The following is an 18360-nucleotide window of genomic DNA, read 5'->3' as shown; positions in this document are numbered from 1 at the left end:
ACAAAGCTCCACTATGCCAAGTGGGCAGCAGAGCTGCAGATGCTGCCAATGCAATTGGATGGGCAGAGTGGCAGCAAGGAGGAAGGGGGATGAGCGGAGCAGCAGTGAGGAAGTAGGGGTGGGCAGAAATCACCCTGAGGAAAGAGGGCACAGCAGGGGAGCAAGGGGAGGTATGGGCCAGTGTTGGGGATAAGGGCGGGGGGAGGAAATACAGCGTGAATGGGAAAAGATAGGAGGCGATGGTGGAAGTGAGAGAAAAGGGTATAGAAAGGCATGTCAGAATTTTCCCACGAGTTTCATATAGGTCCTTGCTTGTGAAGTCTAATAGCCAAGTTGGCCAAATCTGAGGACACTTAAACCTAAAGACTGGAGTAGCAGTGGGTAAACCAACCCGGTTCACTGGGTTAGAGTCCTCTGCAGGAGGCAGGAATGAGGCTAGGAACCAACTTCAGCCTCCTCTCCGCCACTCATGTGCAGTAGTGAGGAATCAAACCTGGTTCTCCAGATTAGAGTCCACCACACAACAAAGGGGGAGGAGGGGCTCTGGTCTCCCTACACCATTTTTCTGGGCTGAAACAGTCCTGGGGAGAGTAATCCCCCCCAGCTGTTTGAGCCCAGGAAAGCCTCCAGGAGGGAAGGCAGACTGCCCTTCTCCCTGTATGGTCATTCTGAGCTGAATTAGGAACTTGTGCGCTCTCCCTGCAGCTGCTGTGTGACTTCAGGGGGAGTGAATTGGTTCCAGGGAACCCTGACCTAACTCACCAAAATGTGTAACGTGTAGTCTGGCACTAATTCTAGGTGAGTGTCCCCCAGCTCTGCAATTCCCTTCTTCCACTGCTTCTGAAAGACACCAGGACATGGCTTTGGCTTACCTTCAGGGCAACAGAATTTGATGGATGTGATTATATATTGGATTGTGTCATGCTGAAGATAAATCACAAGGAACGTGGCTACAGAAAATTTAAAAAAACAGCAAGCCTCAAAACCACAAGCTGTTAATTCTAAAATTCTAAGCACAGCAGCAGCATAGACGGAAAGTGATTTAATTCAGAGATCTCCCCCCACCTCCAGTTTGGAGAAAAAATTGGAAAACATTGGCGGTAGAGGAATCCTGACCTCCCTCCCCAATCGAATTTTTAACAGGCAGAGCAACACTTTCAAACAAGGACCAAGAGCTTTTTAAAGCTACTGCATCCCCCTCCCCCCTTCCTCAAAGGAAAGGACACCACACATCCTCTCCCCCACTTGAAGAAGAAGAGTTGATTTTGATATGCCAACTTTCTCTACCACTTAAGGAAGAATCAAACCGCCTTACAATCACCTTCCCTTCCCCATAACAGACACCCTGTGAAGTAGGTGGGAGCTGAGAGAGCTCTAAGAGAACTGTGACTAGCCCAAGGTCACCCAGCTGGCTTCATGTGGAGGAGTGGGGAAACCAACCCAGTTCACCAGATTAGAGTCCACTGCTCATGTGGAGGAGGGGAGAATCAAACCCCATTCTCCAGATTGGAGTCCACCGCTCCAAACCACTGCTCATAACCACTACACCACGCTGGCTCCTCCCAACTATTTTGATTCTCCCAACTATGTTGTGAGGTAGATTAGGCTGAGAGCAATGGACCCGGGGTCACCCAGTATACTTCGTGGCAGAGCAGGGGTTTCCAAATTCTACTCAGCTCTCTAATCTCTGCGCCACAATGGGCCCTCACTGAATGCGGAGCTTAGATTCAGCCAACGCTCAGCACCACCCCCAAATTTTTTTTAGTAATAACAAGACTGTGCTGGATCTTGTGAATTATGAGGTGGGGCCTTTGAGCATGTGCAGAGTGCTATTCCTCCTGCACTGGGATAGAATCGTAGCAGAAGCAAAGCCCGGCTGTCACTTGCAAAAGTTAAAGAAAGGACAAAACAAGAACCATCTGTGGTCTGTGTTTTCTGCTGTTCTCCAAATGTTTCATCTAAAATGATTAATTAGAAGTAACTATGAAATATGGGTTTAGAATTGTATTAACAGTGTTAATTCTCACTGTCGTTAATGTGCGAACAGGCTGGGACCTTACCATTAATAGAAAGGAGTATCAATTATGATCTGCATTATGTGCTGGAAAAAACGCACACTAATTTCTTTATGTACTTGAGCAAGAATGGCTCTGCAAGGGGGTGGCTGGGCTTGAGGGGAGGGGATTCCTGTCATGGGGCTAGGTACTTGACAATCCACTCAGCAGCTAAAACCAACAGTGCATATAGTTCATCTTTACCTGTAATGCAGACAGCATGAACCTCTGTGACCAGGGTTGTGTTAACATTTGGAGGTGTTTTTGTGTGTGGGTGTACTAATTTTTGGATTATATTTGTATGCCAGAAATAAAAAAGAACCACCATTTTCTAAGTAGAAGAAAAGAGTTGGTTTTTATATGCTGACTTTCTCTACCACTTAAGGCAGAATCAAATCTGCTTACAATCCCCCTCCCCACAACAGACACCCTTTGAGATAGGTGGGGCTGAGAGAGCTCTTAGTTGTGACTAGCCCAAGGTCACCCAGCTGGCTTCGTGTGGAGGCGTGGGGAAACAAATCCAGTTCACCAGATTAGCCTCCGCTGCTCATGTGGAGTGGGGAATCAAACCTGGTTCTCCAGATCAGACTCCACCACTCCTAACCACCGCTCTTAACCACAGCACCACGCTGGTATTTTTGACAATGGAGTTTCTAGATCTCAAAGAAATTTGAAATACCATATTTTCTGATTCAGGGTTGTCATCAGCATACCATTTCTGGTGGGGTCCACCACCGCTGACCCTCCACCCACACACCTCCAATGTCACCTGTCTGTATGGGCTTCTAACATCCCAGAGTCATTGTGGAAGGGCATGTGGGTGGTGCACCGTGGTCGTGCTCCAGGTGGGCATGACAACAGCACTCCCAGCTGCATATACTGGCCAGTGCTGTCAGGGAAAGGGTGTGCAGATAGTACAGGGAGCTGAGCATAGAGGGCTTGCAGGTGGGAGAAGGGGGCACGGGCAGGTGGGTGGCATCCAATTCAAAGGTATGGGGGTGGGAAGGAAAGTATGAGGGGGGGTCCTGCAGAATCTGGAATTGGCCCTCTACTGATATCCAGGCACATTTGAGAAATTAAATGTTAGTAGCCAAATGGCAGCTGGCAAGATCGTTACCACATCAAATATTGCAGGCACTTGAATAGGATACCCAGTGGGTTTGCCAACCCAGGGGCATCCCATCCAAATCACTCCATATTTTTCCTGGTTGGTTCACCAAAGTTGTGTCAAGAGGTTTTATTCATGTATTTAGTTGTGTCAAGAGGTTTTATTCATTTCATTTCATTAACCTTTTTTGGCATACCAAAAGACAGAGATAGAAAAAAACAACAATATACCTCCAAAGGGCAATACATATAAGTTACAAGTCGGGTTAATAAAACTTTTATTGTTCTTTAAGAACTCCTGTAAGAAATTCAGCCACAGTAGCCGTAATTTTAGGATCATGGTCACTCAAAAGAAAGTTGCATTTCACTTCATTACTCCTGTATGTCTTGTACTGGAGCAAAGTAGATAGCAGTTTTATTCATTTATTTATTTGTCCTGTGTTTCTCCCCACTGGGACCCAAAGTAGTTTACATTGTTCTCCTTTCCCCCATTTTATTGTCACAAAAAACCTGTGAGGTAGGTTAGGCTGAGAGTGTGTGACTGGCCCAAGGTCACCCAGCTGCTGCCCATCAGGGCCTTTTCTCTATGCGGGACAGTGTGAAGGTTCAGGTATGGATAACCAGGACTGAGAGAGATCTCTGCCAAGGGATGTGTGATTTTTTTTTTTAATTTGCTGGAAAATGTGCAGCATCAGTTCTGATTCAACACATGGCATGCTTGTGAGTGATTGCAATGACGTGAAAACAATCAAACATCAAATGTCAAAGCCGCATCGACACAACATTCATTTATTATCTGATGTGATAGGGAGAAGTTGGCATTGTGTTTCAAAGTGGGAACATTAAATATTCAAAAGGTGAACAAATGTAAAGGGTGCTGAAAATTCTCCTTGCCTGAAGTGTCATTTGGCCAGGCCTTCCTGTGATCCCATGTGTTAAACAAATTGGATTTTTCAGAACAAAATAATTATTCAAACTAAAGGAACAGAAAGCTGCAAAAGAGCAAACTCCCCACATGGCATTTCCAAAGTTCAATTTCTGGAAACTATCCCTTCAAATTTGGCAGATGAGCAGAGCCGGCCATTACTCAACAGCAGGGGAAATTCATCAACCCCCACCCCCAAGGCAGCACAGCTATTGAGAAGGCCTTGAGTCTTAGAAGAAAAAGAGTTGGTTTTTATATGCCGACTTTCTCTACCATTTAAGAGAGATTCAAACCGGCTTACAATCACCTTCCCTTCCCCTCCCCACAACAGACACCCTGCAAGGTATTCCATATAAGAACCATTGTGATGTGGTTAGAATGTCAGTCTAGGATCTGGGAGACCCAGGTTCAAATCCTCACATTGCCATGGAATCTTGCTGGGTGACCTTGGGCCTGTCAGCCCAACCTACTTCACAGGGTTGTTATGAGGATAAAACAATGGACATGAGTATGATGTAAGGTGCATTGGCTCCCCACTGGTGGGAAAGGCAGGGTATAAATTTAACAAATAAATAAGGTATGTGCAGGAGTACCTCCTCTGCAAAACATACTTCGGGGCAAATGGAGGATTAGCCCTTTGGAGGAAGCAGCAACTTCCAGACAAACTCCTCAACCACTTTAGACTTCAGAGTAGCTAGGCAGCTATGGTGTGCTTTCCCCCCCCCTTTTTTCAGAACCAGATGGATGGCAGCCAGAGGGGCGGATAAGAGAGGACTTGCAGCTGGAATGCCCAAGGAAGGGCTAAGCCTACTTATGCTTCAAGAATAAAAATGATGATGGACCTCCAGCTTTGAAATCTTTGAGTGGAATGACTACACACACACAGTCTGATTCCACTTTGTTACAATTAGGCAATATTTTACACATTATGCTTGTAATTTTGATAAATTATGCTGCTTTTTCTGGGAGGGTTATAAATAGAAGGCAGTTATTTTCATGAGAAATTAAAAGGAAAGAATTAGGTGGGAGCCCCCATCTTTGCCTACATGAATAAAACATTATCTTCCAAATCAAGACTAAGGGGAGAAAATGACGATACTGATCACATAACATTTGGAACAATTGTCCTTGTAATATGAATGGCCTTCTAATCACAATCTTTGAATCCCAAAACATGTAGAACAAGATTCCATACCTAAAGTTCTTCAAAAATCATTTGCCATCTACACGGTCAGTGTTTTCTCCCTGTTCCCTGAACTGCTGTACAAATGAGGCTGGGCAGGAACCTTCGGGATCCTATTGAGTCCAAGCTGGTATAAGTTCCAGAGCTCTATAAGCTGCACTGAGAAAGTTGTGTGATCCCACTTTATTGGACCAATAATTCACGATTGTCTTATGAGGAAGTGCCTCTCTGTGATATCTGGCAGGGGAAGATCTTTCTGCTCCCCAAGGCCCTTCACCTGGAGTTGCCGGGGATTGAACTTGGAACTTTCTTCATGTGGAGCAGATACTCTGATACTGAGACACGGCCCTTCCAAGCAATGCCTAGTTCTGCCTGAGACCAGGAATTCATAGTCCTCAAATGAAGAACCAGAATCTGTTCAATCAATCTTTAATAAAACAGTCATAGACCAGCACACCTCTTCACAATTCACCACTCTTAGTATTACACTCTACCCACAGGTTTATACAAATGGTAAAAAAGTTATTTGCACAATTGTTACAAACTGTACATTCTACCCAATTAAAATTATTGGCATACTGACATTCAATCAATCATCATTTTTTGCTGTCAAAAGACCAATTCAGCACAGACTTTAAAACTCTACAACATTCAATTTTCCCACCCCCACATAAAATGTACAAATCCGATAATATTTAAAATTCACACACTATGTAATAACAAGCAGATATGAGTCCTAAAAGTAAGCTAACTAGTAATCTCATATGTCCCCGTTCTGCTCTGGGGTAAAAGTATGGCTCAGTTTGGCCTTCCTAGTGATACACACCAGTCTGCAAAACCTAGCCACCTGTTTTGTTATCTCTGGTGAAGCATTATTGAGAATTTTTTTTACTCTATCTACTTCATTAAAGCCTGTGCTTTTCTCTAGAAGAGGGCCTAATATCTTTCCACGCACCTCCATATAAAACATACTGACATTCTCTGACAGGTTCTACAGGCCACTGCACAAAATTTTTGCCGTTCCTGCTGAACCTGTGGATTTTCATCTATAAGCAACATTTTAGTACACTCTGGACCTGAATGGCCGGGATGCCGACTAAGCCAGGGGGAGAGAAACTTAGAACGAACCTCTTGGTATAGTGGACAGCGCAGTAGAACTTGCTCCGTTGTTTCAATTTCCTTTAAAGCACAGGGACGTACCCTGTCCTCCAAGGGAACCTTTCTATATCTCCCATCCAAAAGCGCTGAGGGAATCTGTCATTCTACCACTTCATGATGGGAGTGCCAAGCAGTTGCTTAGACTAGGTACCCCTGCTTGTCTACCCTATGTTACGATTGAGTGTTGTGATGAGAACCAGAGGTGTGCACTGGAAAAATTGTTTTAATTCTATAAAATAATTTAAGAAAGGGAAGGTACATTGTTGTTAAGAATTCTCAGAAAATGTTGTCTTATCATGATGAGTCATGAGGTTCCTTTTCTGTTTTCATTAAGATTGTTTTGGATGTCTGCTCATTTTTTTTCGTGTGTGGAAAATGGCAGATTTTCCTGAGCAGGCATTTTCCACCAAATGGTATCAAAATATGTTTTTAAAATATTTTATTCTTCATGTAAAATATTTGTATGCTGCCCTTCTACCCAGATAGGCGATAAAACATCAGAGAACCTAGTCTACCCTCTCTTCTAAGGATTTCTAATTTCAATAGAATTGGACAAAGGGATCTAGTTTTACAGCCCCTCTCTGCATAGTGGGAAAACGGCGAAGATTGGCTGGGTGAAATGCTGTTTCCTGGGGAATGGAGAGAGACAAAAAAAGGGGGAGGAGCACATGTCATTAAATTTTCAACAGTTCACAATGTTAACAGATCTGGGAGTCAATCCTGGAAACCTTTGGAAATAGCCTACCTGATCTAATGCCAGGTAAATTGGATGACTGTTACAGTTAGCATTATCCAACTGCACACCCCTAGCGAGAATATGCATATATATATGCCAAAACATTACAAGCATATTTAGAATTCTTAGGGGAGGGGAGGGTCTTCAGTAATTTGCAGATGAAGGTCATAATTGGCGATAAACATATGATGTGTGCTATGGGAGGGGATTCACCCCTTGCCAACTCAGACCATAGTTGAAGCAATGTCCGTCTTATCTGTGAGTTAAGCTCTCACCTGGTCCTCCAATAGCAGTTGGTCATACCTGCCGCCTGGATCCTGCTCACTGAACCTGTTGTTCTGATTATCTGTTGACTGGTGCTGGATGATTCCTATCAACCCTTGTGCTTCAGTTCAGAGGCTCTCAGCCTGGTTAGCAAAGGATGGAGTTGCATGGATACAATAAACATAAACAGCTGGCTTATTTCAGATCTGTTCTTCCTCTGCTCCCTCCCTTACTCAAAGAAGACTCAACAATAGATCCTGCCAAATTTACTTGACTACCCAAAGGGATGCAAGATATCCTTAGACTGTTCCTCAATAATTCTGGAGCAAAACTGCCTCCCTTTTCCCCCTATGGCAGGTCAGTCGGAAGGCATTTCAGAGCTGGCAACCCAGTCTTTCTCATCAAGATAGTCTTTTAAATTCTTTTGTCCTCTATCTGACCCTCTTCAAAGTTTGTTTCTTCAAGCTCCCGACATCTGAAATTAAAATAGCTTATTGACTCGGCCCTAGATTAGATGTTTCTCTAGCTGCTGCTGTGCCTTCAGGGATCTGTTCCAGTTTCAATCTGAATGAAAGAAAAAAATACAGATCCTGTTGGGTGTTTGTTGTCTGCTTTTGAGGTTTCATCTGCTCTAAAATGAGCCTTTCCCATCCCTACTTTGAAGAACCGTTAATCTGCACAGATCTGATGAAAGCAACAATTGACTGTTTGAGCTTGTTAACCAAAAAGAGAGGGACTGGATTATCACTAATAACATGATGCAGGATTGCAGATTCTGAATACCATTCAAAGGGAGAGGAAAAGGGAGGTCAAAAAGAATGACAATCAATTATCGTATTTTAATACCCTTGGCTGATATGCTTCAGATTGTCCTGTTTTTTTAAAAAAATCTGGAAAGGGGAGGCTTGTGGAGGGTCAACACCTCCTCTTTTAATTGAACGCAATTTGAAATACACTGAGGGTGGGAAGAATGTGCCATGCTTCCCAGAGGCAAGAGTAGCTGTTTGATTCAGCAGAATCGGCTTCTTATCTAGTAGAACATGGTTCATTAACACAAGAGACTTAATTTGTTGCCATTTATAAGGAGCCTGGAGAGTTTGAGATGAAAGACAGCAGAGTAAGTGCAAAGTTGCTTTTGTTACATTTCACAAGCAGGAGTTCATTGCAATTAATTATCAATAGCCCTGATGATGTTCTGATGTGCAAGCAATTGGCTCCACAAAGGAGATTAAGAAAAGTCAAGAGGAAGAGCCAATGTCCTTTCTGAATGCCTGCTCTCCCCAAGAGAAGAATGGAGTCAAATTGACACCTATCTATAGTACAAACACGGATTCTAGACTTCTGGGGCCTAGCCAGATTCAAAATCCATCTGTGCCATGGATGCTGCAGTCCTGGGTCAGATCCTCTCAGTCTGCTATGTCAAGTGGGAATATTTTTCTTTGTTATGATCATAGCTCAGCAAAGATGGATGGAGTGAGAGAGCCATCAACACATCTACATACAATAAAATTTCAGAGCCTTATAATAGGGTAATTTCAATAGTGCAGACATAATTACTAAGTCTTAATCAGCTGCTTCCTTGTTCAGCGTATCAAGGTGCAAAATGTGGCCACCTTAAAGGTGGTTTTGTTAGAACAATCTGAAATGAGGAGGGAGGAAAGTGGGGATATAGTGGCCTGCTATACAACAAAACAAAAGGGGTTTAAAGGAAATGAGCAACGTTATTTGGGGAAGTGGAGTATCCACATGTCCCTGGATGCACAAAAACATCAGTGTTAGCTTGTGCTTTGAGTGTTAGCTTCTCACCAACACTGAATTCTTGTTGGAAGCCTGGAGCCATTGAATGGGTAAAGCTGATACCACTGGAGATCAGAGCTGCCAATGGGATGGGCAGTGGTGTTGTACCTCTACCTCCTTGTAGACCCCACCCTGCCCATTGCACCAAGGTCTGTTTCTGTGTTCCCAGGTAAAGGTGATGTTTGTGCCTGCCTATGTTTATTCATGATAACATTCTGCTTCCCATTGCAAACACAATGTGCTTGCATTACTTTGTCATGGTTGTCCCTTCCCATTTTCCCAAAGCATGCAACAGAAGAAAAAAAGCTTACTAAAAGGGGTACTTTCTGTGGTGTGTTGGATCTAGTCTAGACAGCAGTCGTCAATAGGAGATTTCTGTTTTCATATGATGCATTTATTCACATACACTTGGCATGCTTAGCTGGTAGCTTGCTGTTTCCGCAATCCACCTCAGTAACACTATGGCTTCATGTGTTGACCTACTATAGTGCCAACATGGAAGAACCCCCAAGGAAGATTAGGGATGGTGTGGTCAGGTGACCTTATTCCAGCTTAAAGCATGTTGGCAGCTAGATTCTATAACCGTATTACCCTCTTTTTAGTCAGTCAGCCTTCCCAGTAAAGGTTAAAGGAGCTCCATGTGCAAGCATTAGCCCCAAGCCAGGATGATTCATAGGATTGCAAGGTGTTGCTAGTCCTAAAAGGCTGCACCTAACAGGCTGAAGAGTATAAGAAGGAAGAGGTGCCATGTGGGCTATATCAGAGACTGGGAGGTGCTGTATAACCAGGCTCAGGGGTGTTGCTGTTGCTGTAGGAAACCCTGAGTGACCAAGAGGGACATAAGAGACTGCTCTCAGTTTATTTTGTAGATTTTTTAAAATATTAAAGCCCATGCACATTGCAAAAATATCTTGTCTCTGTGAGCATACTTGAGTATCAAAATCCCGTAAGGAACCAGTGCTTCAGGCAAAACAGCCTCTGTGTGTATATGGTTCCCTTTCAAAGTACTGACATCTACAACTTCCTTTAGAAAACTAGTAATGACTTATGCGCTAACTTACCTCCAGAGCTTGGGGGGTGGTACACATCACAAAGGGAAAGTTTTTTTTAATCCTTTATACCATGCAATGCAGACGAATGTTTACATGATCAATAGTTCTGGAAAGTACTTACGCCAGACTTTGGTCACCAACTTGGAATGTGGCAATTATTATATAGACTGGGCCTCATTCTTGCTGGGTGAGATGGGGTAGGAGCATGCATCTACCACTGCTAGCTTGTAGCAGCTGTTATGCTATTGTCCACACTGCAAAGACACTTAAACTATGTGAAATGCTGCTTATTTTGAATTATGAGCAACTCATCCAGGTGATACTGTGAGGTGCTTGATTTGGTAGTGAATGACACTATGAACCAAGTAAGTTCAGTATTTGATGGTTGTTCTGCAAATATCAAATCACTCATCAGTCAAATGCGTACGTTTCTGCTGGCAGGAAACATCCAAAGGCTTTTTAATAGAAGCACAAAGACGTTCAGTAAGTCTTGCAACATTTCTCAGGAGGGGTTCTGCACATCTCCGTTTGAAATATTAGCATGTTTCTGTAGTTACACTTTACAACTCAGTCTTTCAAACTTCTCAAACACTTTGTGGAAGCGGCATCAATTAATACGTGCTTAAGCCACATGGAGCTTCTGAAAATACAGCTAACTCAGTGTCTGCTTGAGAGATGGCGCATTGGCTAAGCACACACAATTCCTTTGCTCCTGACTTCCCACTCCGCAGGGGCAGCTGTGGTATATTAGCATCCATATGGTGTTTGCTTCAGACCACTTATCTGTAAAGGATGCACTGGGCACAATAAGAGAACTACAAAGGCAGCAGCTTTCTGCACAGCAGGACATGCAAATGTGGAAATGAAAATTGGCGATGAGGAGCATTAGTGTTAATGGATTATGGAGAGGCATTTTCTCATACCAAGCTGCTTGAAACTCATTTGCTCTGTAGAAGTCAGCAGGTTTCCAGGCTGTAATGTTTGACAACCAATAAGAAGCTTTAATTTGCCTTTGGTGCAGTTCAAGTGTTCTTTTATTACAGAAGAACCCGAAATAGCACTGACTCTGTGCAGATCTCCAAATATAAACTGTGGTTTTTTCCCATCATTGGTGACACTGTTTACAGATGGGGAGGGTAGATAGAGGAATAACCAACCCTGTTTCTGATGGTTCTGTGCAGGGATCAAGATTTTGGCCTTACTACTGAAAAGGAATGTAAATAGTCATTATTTCATTTTTAATATTCATTTACATATTTTCTAAAGGCTTTGGTTCTCCTTGCTTTTGTAGATCTCTTGTGTACACACACACTTTTATATGGTATTATAATGAACAACATTATATATTTGTATAATCCTAATTTATTGGTGCATAAATAATGTTGGGAAAGTGTGCATTTTACAGGGAAACGTCAAGGTGAGGATACAGAAAATAGCACAAAAATAAAAGACTCAAAGGTAAAATTTATACAGTCAAGAAGCAAAAATAAAATCAGAATATTTCCTGGTTGAAACAGCAAGTATAAAGCTCAGTGAGTAGGAAACAAGTCCTAATGGACTATATGTGGTTTTCAGCCCCAAATGTACTGTACCGCAGTCATCTGAATTCTACTTCAAAGTGGAGAGACCTCTGGGATTAGATTAAATTATACAGTTGGAATCTGTTTCCAAGACTGTGATTTTCAAATACTTGTTTGCAAGGTCTAGGGCCATGTTGGCGAACCTATGGCACGCATGCTGACTGTGGCATGCGTAGCCCTCTCTGCTGGCATGTGTGGCTCCCGCCCCCTTCGCTGCACTCCCCGCCGTCCAGCTGGGCGGCTGGGGCTTTGAACAGTGCCGAACTGCACTGTGCTGCCGCGTGGAGCGGTTCAAAGCTCCCGCTTCCTTTGCTGCACTCCCCGCTGCCCAGCTGGGCGGCTGGGGCTTTGAACCACGCCGCGCTACTGCGCGGAGTGGTTCAAAACTCCCGCCCCCTTCCCTGCACTCCCCACCCAGCTGGGCGACAGGGACTTTGAACCGCAGCTCAGCTGAGAGAGAGGGAGGGGCTTGCCCCGGGTGCAAGGAGAGGGAGGGCGCCAGCGCAGGCTTGGGGAACATGGGCTTGGGGAGAAGGAGCACCGCCCTCACCGCGGCAACACGGCACAGCCCTAGGCAGACGCAACGGGTCCACGCGTGCCCACAGAGAGGGCTCGGCGTGCCGGCTGCGACACGCATGCCATGGGTTCGCCAACATGGCCCTACAGTGTCACCATAAGGCAGCTGTGACTTGATGGTGCAAAAAAATGTGCTAAACGTTTCTCAGGCAAGCGGATAGGTATTAATGAAATTGTTCTCTTTTTTCTAGTGACACTCAAGTATTGGAAACATATACCATGGCTAAGATTTGCAGAAACTAAAGTTGGCGGGTTGATGTTTTTGCATTGGTTTCAAGACAATGAAAGAGCATCTCCACTGTGGCTCTTCCAAAGCCATCTTTTGCTCACGATTTCAAAATGCACCGTCAGGGCCCTGGCTTCTCTGTTGCCTCCAAATATGCTTCTGCAGCGTTCACATGAATATCTTCATTTGGATTCTCTTGTTCTGCCATTATGGGCAGGAATTTTTTTCCTTCACCGGGTTTGTCTTCAATCTGTTTTTAAAAGAAATAATCCACAGGAATAATCAAAAGTGATTTCTGCCAAGATGATCTAGCATCTCTCCCTGGTTAGATTTCTATTAAACTCCATGAAATTTTGTTACGCACCAGAGCAATAAAGCATATCTGTCTCCAATTAGAAAATGATTTTCTTTGGTCAACTGAACTGCTGCAATTTTTATTAATAGCCACATATTTATTCTATGTGCTTTCTGTGTCATGCAGGGAACTGACTAATATATGAAAAGAGGTCTGTAGTGCAATAACAACTTAGCACATGAATAATTATAAAAGCTAGATGGTATTTAAATACATTTTAATTTATCATTACTACAGTGCTTGCTACTGGAAAGAATCTGAATAATTGCGCTGCCTCTAAAAAGGGAGTGTGTAATATTTCCATCATTGTGAGATTGAAGATCTTGCTTTTCCTTTTTATGTGAAAGGGGAAAATATATATCTTGATATGCCTAAGTGCTTTGATCACAGTTTGAAAATCACTGAATGGTTTGTGAGCTAAGTGCCTTTTTTTGAGAAAGCATTTGAGAAAGTCTTATTGCTCATTGTTTCTGCATCCCTTCAAATTGTACAAAACATAGAGTTGTAACCAAATTTCACCCAAGCAGATTTAAATCGGAAAGCTTGAGTGTGCAAATATCTGCCTTGTCTTTTAAGAACGAATTGTGGCCTTTTGGCATAGAGAGGAGCTGTCCAGAGTACCATCAATATGGGATTTTCAGTATGTGTGCCAAATATTTCTTACATGTACAAGATTCACCACTGGTGATGAACGCTCATCCACTTTGGAAATTTTCTGGAGTAGCTGGAATCTATTTTCTGAGCATCCTTCCTGAATGTGCAGTACAGCCACAGCAACAGGAATCTACAGGAATTCATTCTCTACAGATGTTGCAGCATCCAGACCCTGAGATCCTTCTGCAGCCATTGAGCTGCCTATGGAGGAGCCCCCATTGCCACAGCTTCCATTTCTGCTAGGTAACATGCACAAGGGGGCAGAGGGAAGTACTAGTTTCCTGCCAGGGCATAACAGTGATGTCGTCATCACATGCCAAGGCCTTGAAGCTTCTTACGGGTCCCATCTGGATCAATTTCAGGCTAGAACCAGATTACAGATGGTCTGGCATCTGAACTAACATGGAACTATGGTAACCCACCCTCCCTTCCCTGATTCCTACTGCCAAAGTTTAATGACAGCCATAATTATTGCTACTACTCCCGTTTTAAAAAAGCAATCAGAGAGGAATTTATGGGAACAGGGAGCCCATAACAGACCATTTAAGGGTGAAAATGAGTACTTTGAAACTAGGGATTCTTCCGAAATTCTCCTCATATGGGTTTTGGTGTTCTAAATTACCCAGTCTTGTTTCTGGAATGGAACCAATGCCTTAGAAAACCACTGTTGTGGGATTTTTTTTAAAAATTACATATTTTGTACAGAGCAGTGTGCATGTCCTTTCTCATGCCTTTCTGTTCCTCTTTTTCCTCCTGGTTTTCCCTGCTTCCCTTCTAAATTGCCAGCACACATGTACATGTCGATAAAACCCTGAAAAAAGGCATTCTTCTTGTGATTTTATGTATAGTTGAATGAAGATTTTTTTGTGAGTGAACTTTTTCCAATATGCAAGAGTACATGTGCATCAACAAAGCATTACACCAAAAGGTTCTGGATGCAGGCATAAATTGTTACATCAAGATTGCTTGCGGGGGCAATGTTTTATCAATGTGCACATGAGGAAAGGTTGAAGGTATGTTTGGCCTGGAGAGGAGACGACTGAGAGGTGATATGATAACCCTCTGCAAGTACTTGAAGGGTTGTCATATAGAGGATGGTGCGAAGTTGTTTTCTGTTGCCCCAGAAGGTAAGAACAGAACCAACAGGTTGAAATTAAATCCAAAGAGTTTTCAGCTAAACATTAGGAAGAACTTCCTGACAGAGCAGTTCCTCAGTGGAACAGGTTTCCTTGGGAAATGGCTCTCCTTCTTTGGAGGTTTTCAAGCAGAGGCTAGAGGGCCATCCAACAGCAGAGGTGATTCTGTGAACTTAGGCAGATCATGAGAGGGAGGGCAGGAAGGGTTGCAGGAAGGGTCAGTGTTTGGCTGTCATGACCCAGGGTAATGCAGACTGCCAGTTTGGGGTCAGGAAGGAATATTCCTCCAGGCCAGATTGGCCATGGATCCCAGAGGTTTTTTTTTGGCCATCTTCTGGGCATGGAGTAGGGGTCACTGGGTGTGTGGAGGGGAGGTAGTTGTGAATTTCCAGCATTGTGCAGGGATTTGGACTAGATGACCCTTGAGGTCCCTTCCAACTCTATGATTCTATGTGCATCTGTAATAGAGGGATGGGGGAATAGTTGCAGCAAATCTGAACAAACTGCAATCAGTTCCAGAATTAACTTTAGAATTTCACCTACCTGAACTAAAGGAGTAGAAGTCAAGGCAGTGCAAAATTATGGAACAATAAAGAAGCAGAATGGAGGAAACTCTCTCATCCCTGATTGAAGCAAAACAGCATCCAATGTATTTGTGCTGTGATTGGGGCTTATAAATTTATGTCATGTTTTTCTATTACATTTTTAACAAGTGCATGTGGTGTCTTGCAATGGCTAGATAGACACTAGAACAACAACATTTAAAACAGCTCTTCAACAATCCTTAAGCAATACTTTAGGTCCCTCTGTATGGTGGGAGACACAATATGCAGCAAGAAGGGAATCCTGTACTGCAGTCGTCTTGTTTGTGGTTTCCTAAAGGCACTGCAGTGCCTTTAGTGGCTTCCTAAAGGCACCTGGCTGGCCACTGTGTGAACAGACTGCTGGACTTGATGGGCCTTGGTCTGATCCAGCAGGGCCTTTCTTATGTTCTTATGTACTGGCAGCTGATGGAGAGAAGGCTAGAATCCCTGGAAGCAGGAGGGAAGGCAGCTCTCCAGGGCCTTCTCTCTCCTCTCCTGCAAGCAGAGGGTTCCTATGCTCTCTATTACTCCTTTTTCTCTTTTCTTTTGCAGCCTGAAGAACCAATAGAGCGTCGTCGGTCTCCGAGTCACTGAAATGTACCCAGCACAGATTTCTTCTTCGCAGAAGATTCCTTTGCCTACAGACATGATGCTTTCTTGGACTATGAGCACTTCCTGTGTGGCATCATAAATGTATAGCTATTCTTTGCTTTTGGACTATGAATGGATTTTACTTTTATTTTTCTTTTGTGGTGAGTAACAAGATTCAGATAGATTTTTTTACCCTTTGGAAGAAGTAGATTCTATATATTCAGCCTAAAAAGAGTATGTTTAAAACTGTAAGATACAAAACAAAAACTTTTAAGTTCATCTTCGGATACCACTGGAATAAAATACTTTTTTCTTTTTTCATATTTATTCTTAGATTTCTTCAGAGAGTATAAGATCCTATTAAATTATCCATGATTGTGATGTAAGTAACCAGTCTTCAGCAAGAAATAAACATGATATCTTCACCTTATTCTGCATGGTTTTTATCATCCATATAAAGAGGGAGAAAAAAAATATTCTCATCCTTTAGGTGATGTATAATGGACGACTTCTTCCATTTTTTTCTTGCATTAAGCACTGAAAGGAAAAGCCAGGCATACAGGAAATTCCTCCAAGCTAGAGGGAATCCCCATCTTTGCCAGACTCTAGATTTCAAAGTAAGGTTAGAAAGGCATGAGATAATAGTTTTCGGGAGAATTTAAACTATTTTGAGAGAAGCAAACTATGCCCCCCCATGGTGCATGAACACATTTCTCTTGTTGCACTGCTGCCTCTAGTCAAATAGGCTGTGCAGAGTTTTGAAACAGTACAAAAACCTGCATAACTTGTTGGACCAAATGTGAAAGTAGAATGAGTATACCCAGCCATGATCAGTGACCCTCCTCTTTCAAAGCTTCTTCAACTCCCTAAAAATACCTTGTCTCTCTGGGGGGTATTCTTCACGGAGATTTGCTGCTGTTTCGACGCTGATTTGCGTCGGAGTCAAATTTTGGTTATTCACTGGAGATCTGTATTTTCCCCCACTGAGCAAAATAAGCCGCATTAAAAGAGAGGCAATCCAAACCACTTTTGAGACGATCTTTCCTGTGGACTCGTGTTTTGTTGCTCAGATGCCCATGAAAAAATGTTTGCTTCGCTCCCCGGGACGTGTCCTTTCTCCTCCCCCAAGAACGGTGATTGGCTGGGGGAGTTTCGCGCTCGGAAAAGAATATCACCCCTTTTGCTGCCTGCCTGTCTGCCTAAAATCCTGGCACTTCTCTCCCTCCGTCCCCGCACGCCTTCCCCGCCCCTCGCCCGGGATGGGCCTTGGAGCTGGGCCCACACCTCCAAGCCCAGGGGGACGTCAGACGGACAGCTCCAGGGGGAGACCAGTGGGGCCACGCCTTGTGCTCCTCGCGTGCTAGGGGTGGTGGTGGCAGCTCAGTCTAGGGCAGCTGGACCCGTGGGGGGGATGTTCAAGGGAAGGGGCTGTTGGCCCCTCTGCCCCAGAGGGGAGGGGGGATTTTTGAGAAATCGAATGGGAAAAATGTGCATCCTGAGAGCGGAAAACCCAAGGTGAAACTACCTCCCATCACTCTTCTGAAGAGGGGCGGCCAGCCTGCTCTTATCTCCCTCCTCTCTCTCGATGCACTGTGGCCGGATCATGGCTGGCGCACAGTCCAGGGGCCTTCTTTCCTCTCCCCCCCCCCCCCCGCCATGCACACTGGCTGGATCGGGGCTGGCGCGCAAGCTAGGAGCCCTCCTGTCTTTCACAATGCAATGTGGCCGGATCATGGCTGGCGCGCAATCCAGGGGCCTTCTTTCCTCTCCCCCACCCCCGCCATGCACACTGGCTGGATCGGGGCTGGCGCACAAGCTAGGGGATAAATCGCAGCCATGAAAAATTTTTTAAATCGTGTGTTTTTTTAGTCCGTGGCAAAACAGAAGCAAAATCTACCGTGAAAAATGCCCCTGGGAGACACAGTCAGGAAATGCTGAATCTCACCAACATTTTACATTGCAGTAAAAACACCAGCCTCTGCTTTTCAGTGCCCTTTATTAGTGATGTGAAAATGCCCCTGCCCCAAATTTCATTGGCTGTATTAAAACTCTTACGGTTTCCTATTCATTTCCTTGGATGTTTCATCCGATCAATGACTACTGCCTCTGCACCTTGCCAGGGCCTTTGGGCGTATGAGACCCGGTCATAGTCGGGTTCACCTCGCCTGAGAGCTACACTGTAGTGTACTGGCCAAGAGACTGAGCAGTGAATCAGAAGTCCTTCATCTGAACCCCAGCTCTGCCTTTAACTTGCAAGGTAGGCAATGCTCACACATGCTGCCTCTCTCTCAGCCTCCTCCTGTCTGTAATGGGTGGATAATAATACTCTCCTGTGTTCCAGCATTGTTGTGATGGCTATAGCAACATAGGATATTTGAAGCA

General features: G+C 44.0%; 1 protein-coding gene across 3 annotated transcripts in view; it reads left to right on the top strand.

Moving 5' to 3' along the window:
* ZMAT4 (zinc finger matrin-type 4) overlaps positions 1-16404 on the top strand; it is a 157357-nt gene extending 140953 nt beyond the window's left edge. For 2 of the 3 annotated variants that reach the window (XM_056860604.1, XM_056860602.1), the window contains one exon: positions 15940-16229. In XM_056860604.1, the coding sequence (XP_056716582.1) occupies positions 15940-15944 (5 nt within the window). In that variant the 3' untranslated portion in view covers positions 15945-16229. Of the gene's footprint in view, positions 1-15939; positions 16230-16312 lie in introns of those variants that run through there. The other variant, XR_008933772.1, reaches the window with a different exon arrangement.
* The last annotated feature ends 1956 nt before the right edge of the window (positions 16405-18360 follow it).

Source organism: Euleptes europaea, chromosome 14, assembly GCF_029931775.1.
Source record: "Euleptes europaea isolate rEulEur1 chromosome 14, rEulEur1.hap1, whole genome shotgun sequence".
Lineage (NCBI taxonomy): Eukaryota > Metazoa > Chordata > Lepidosauria > Squamata > Sphaerodactylidae > Euleptes > Euleptes europaea.
Note: the sequence above shows the minus strand (reverse complement) of the source record. Positions and strands in the feature narration are given on the sequence as shown.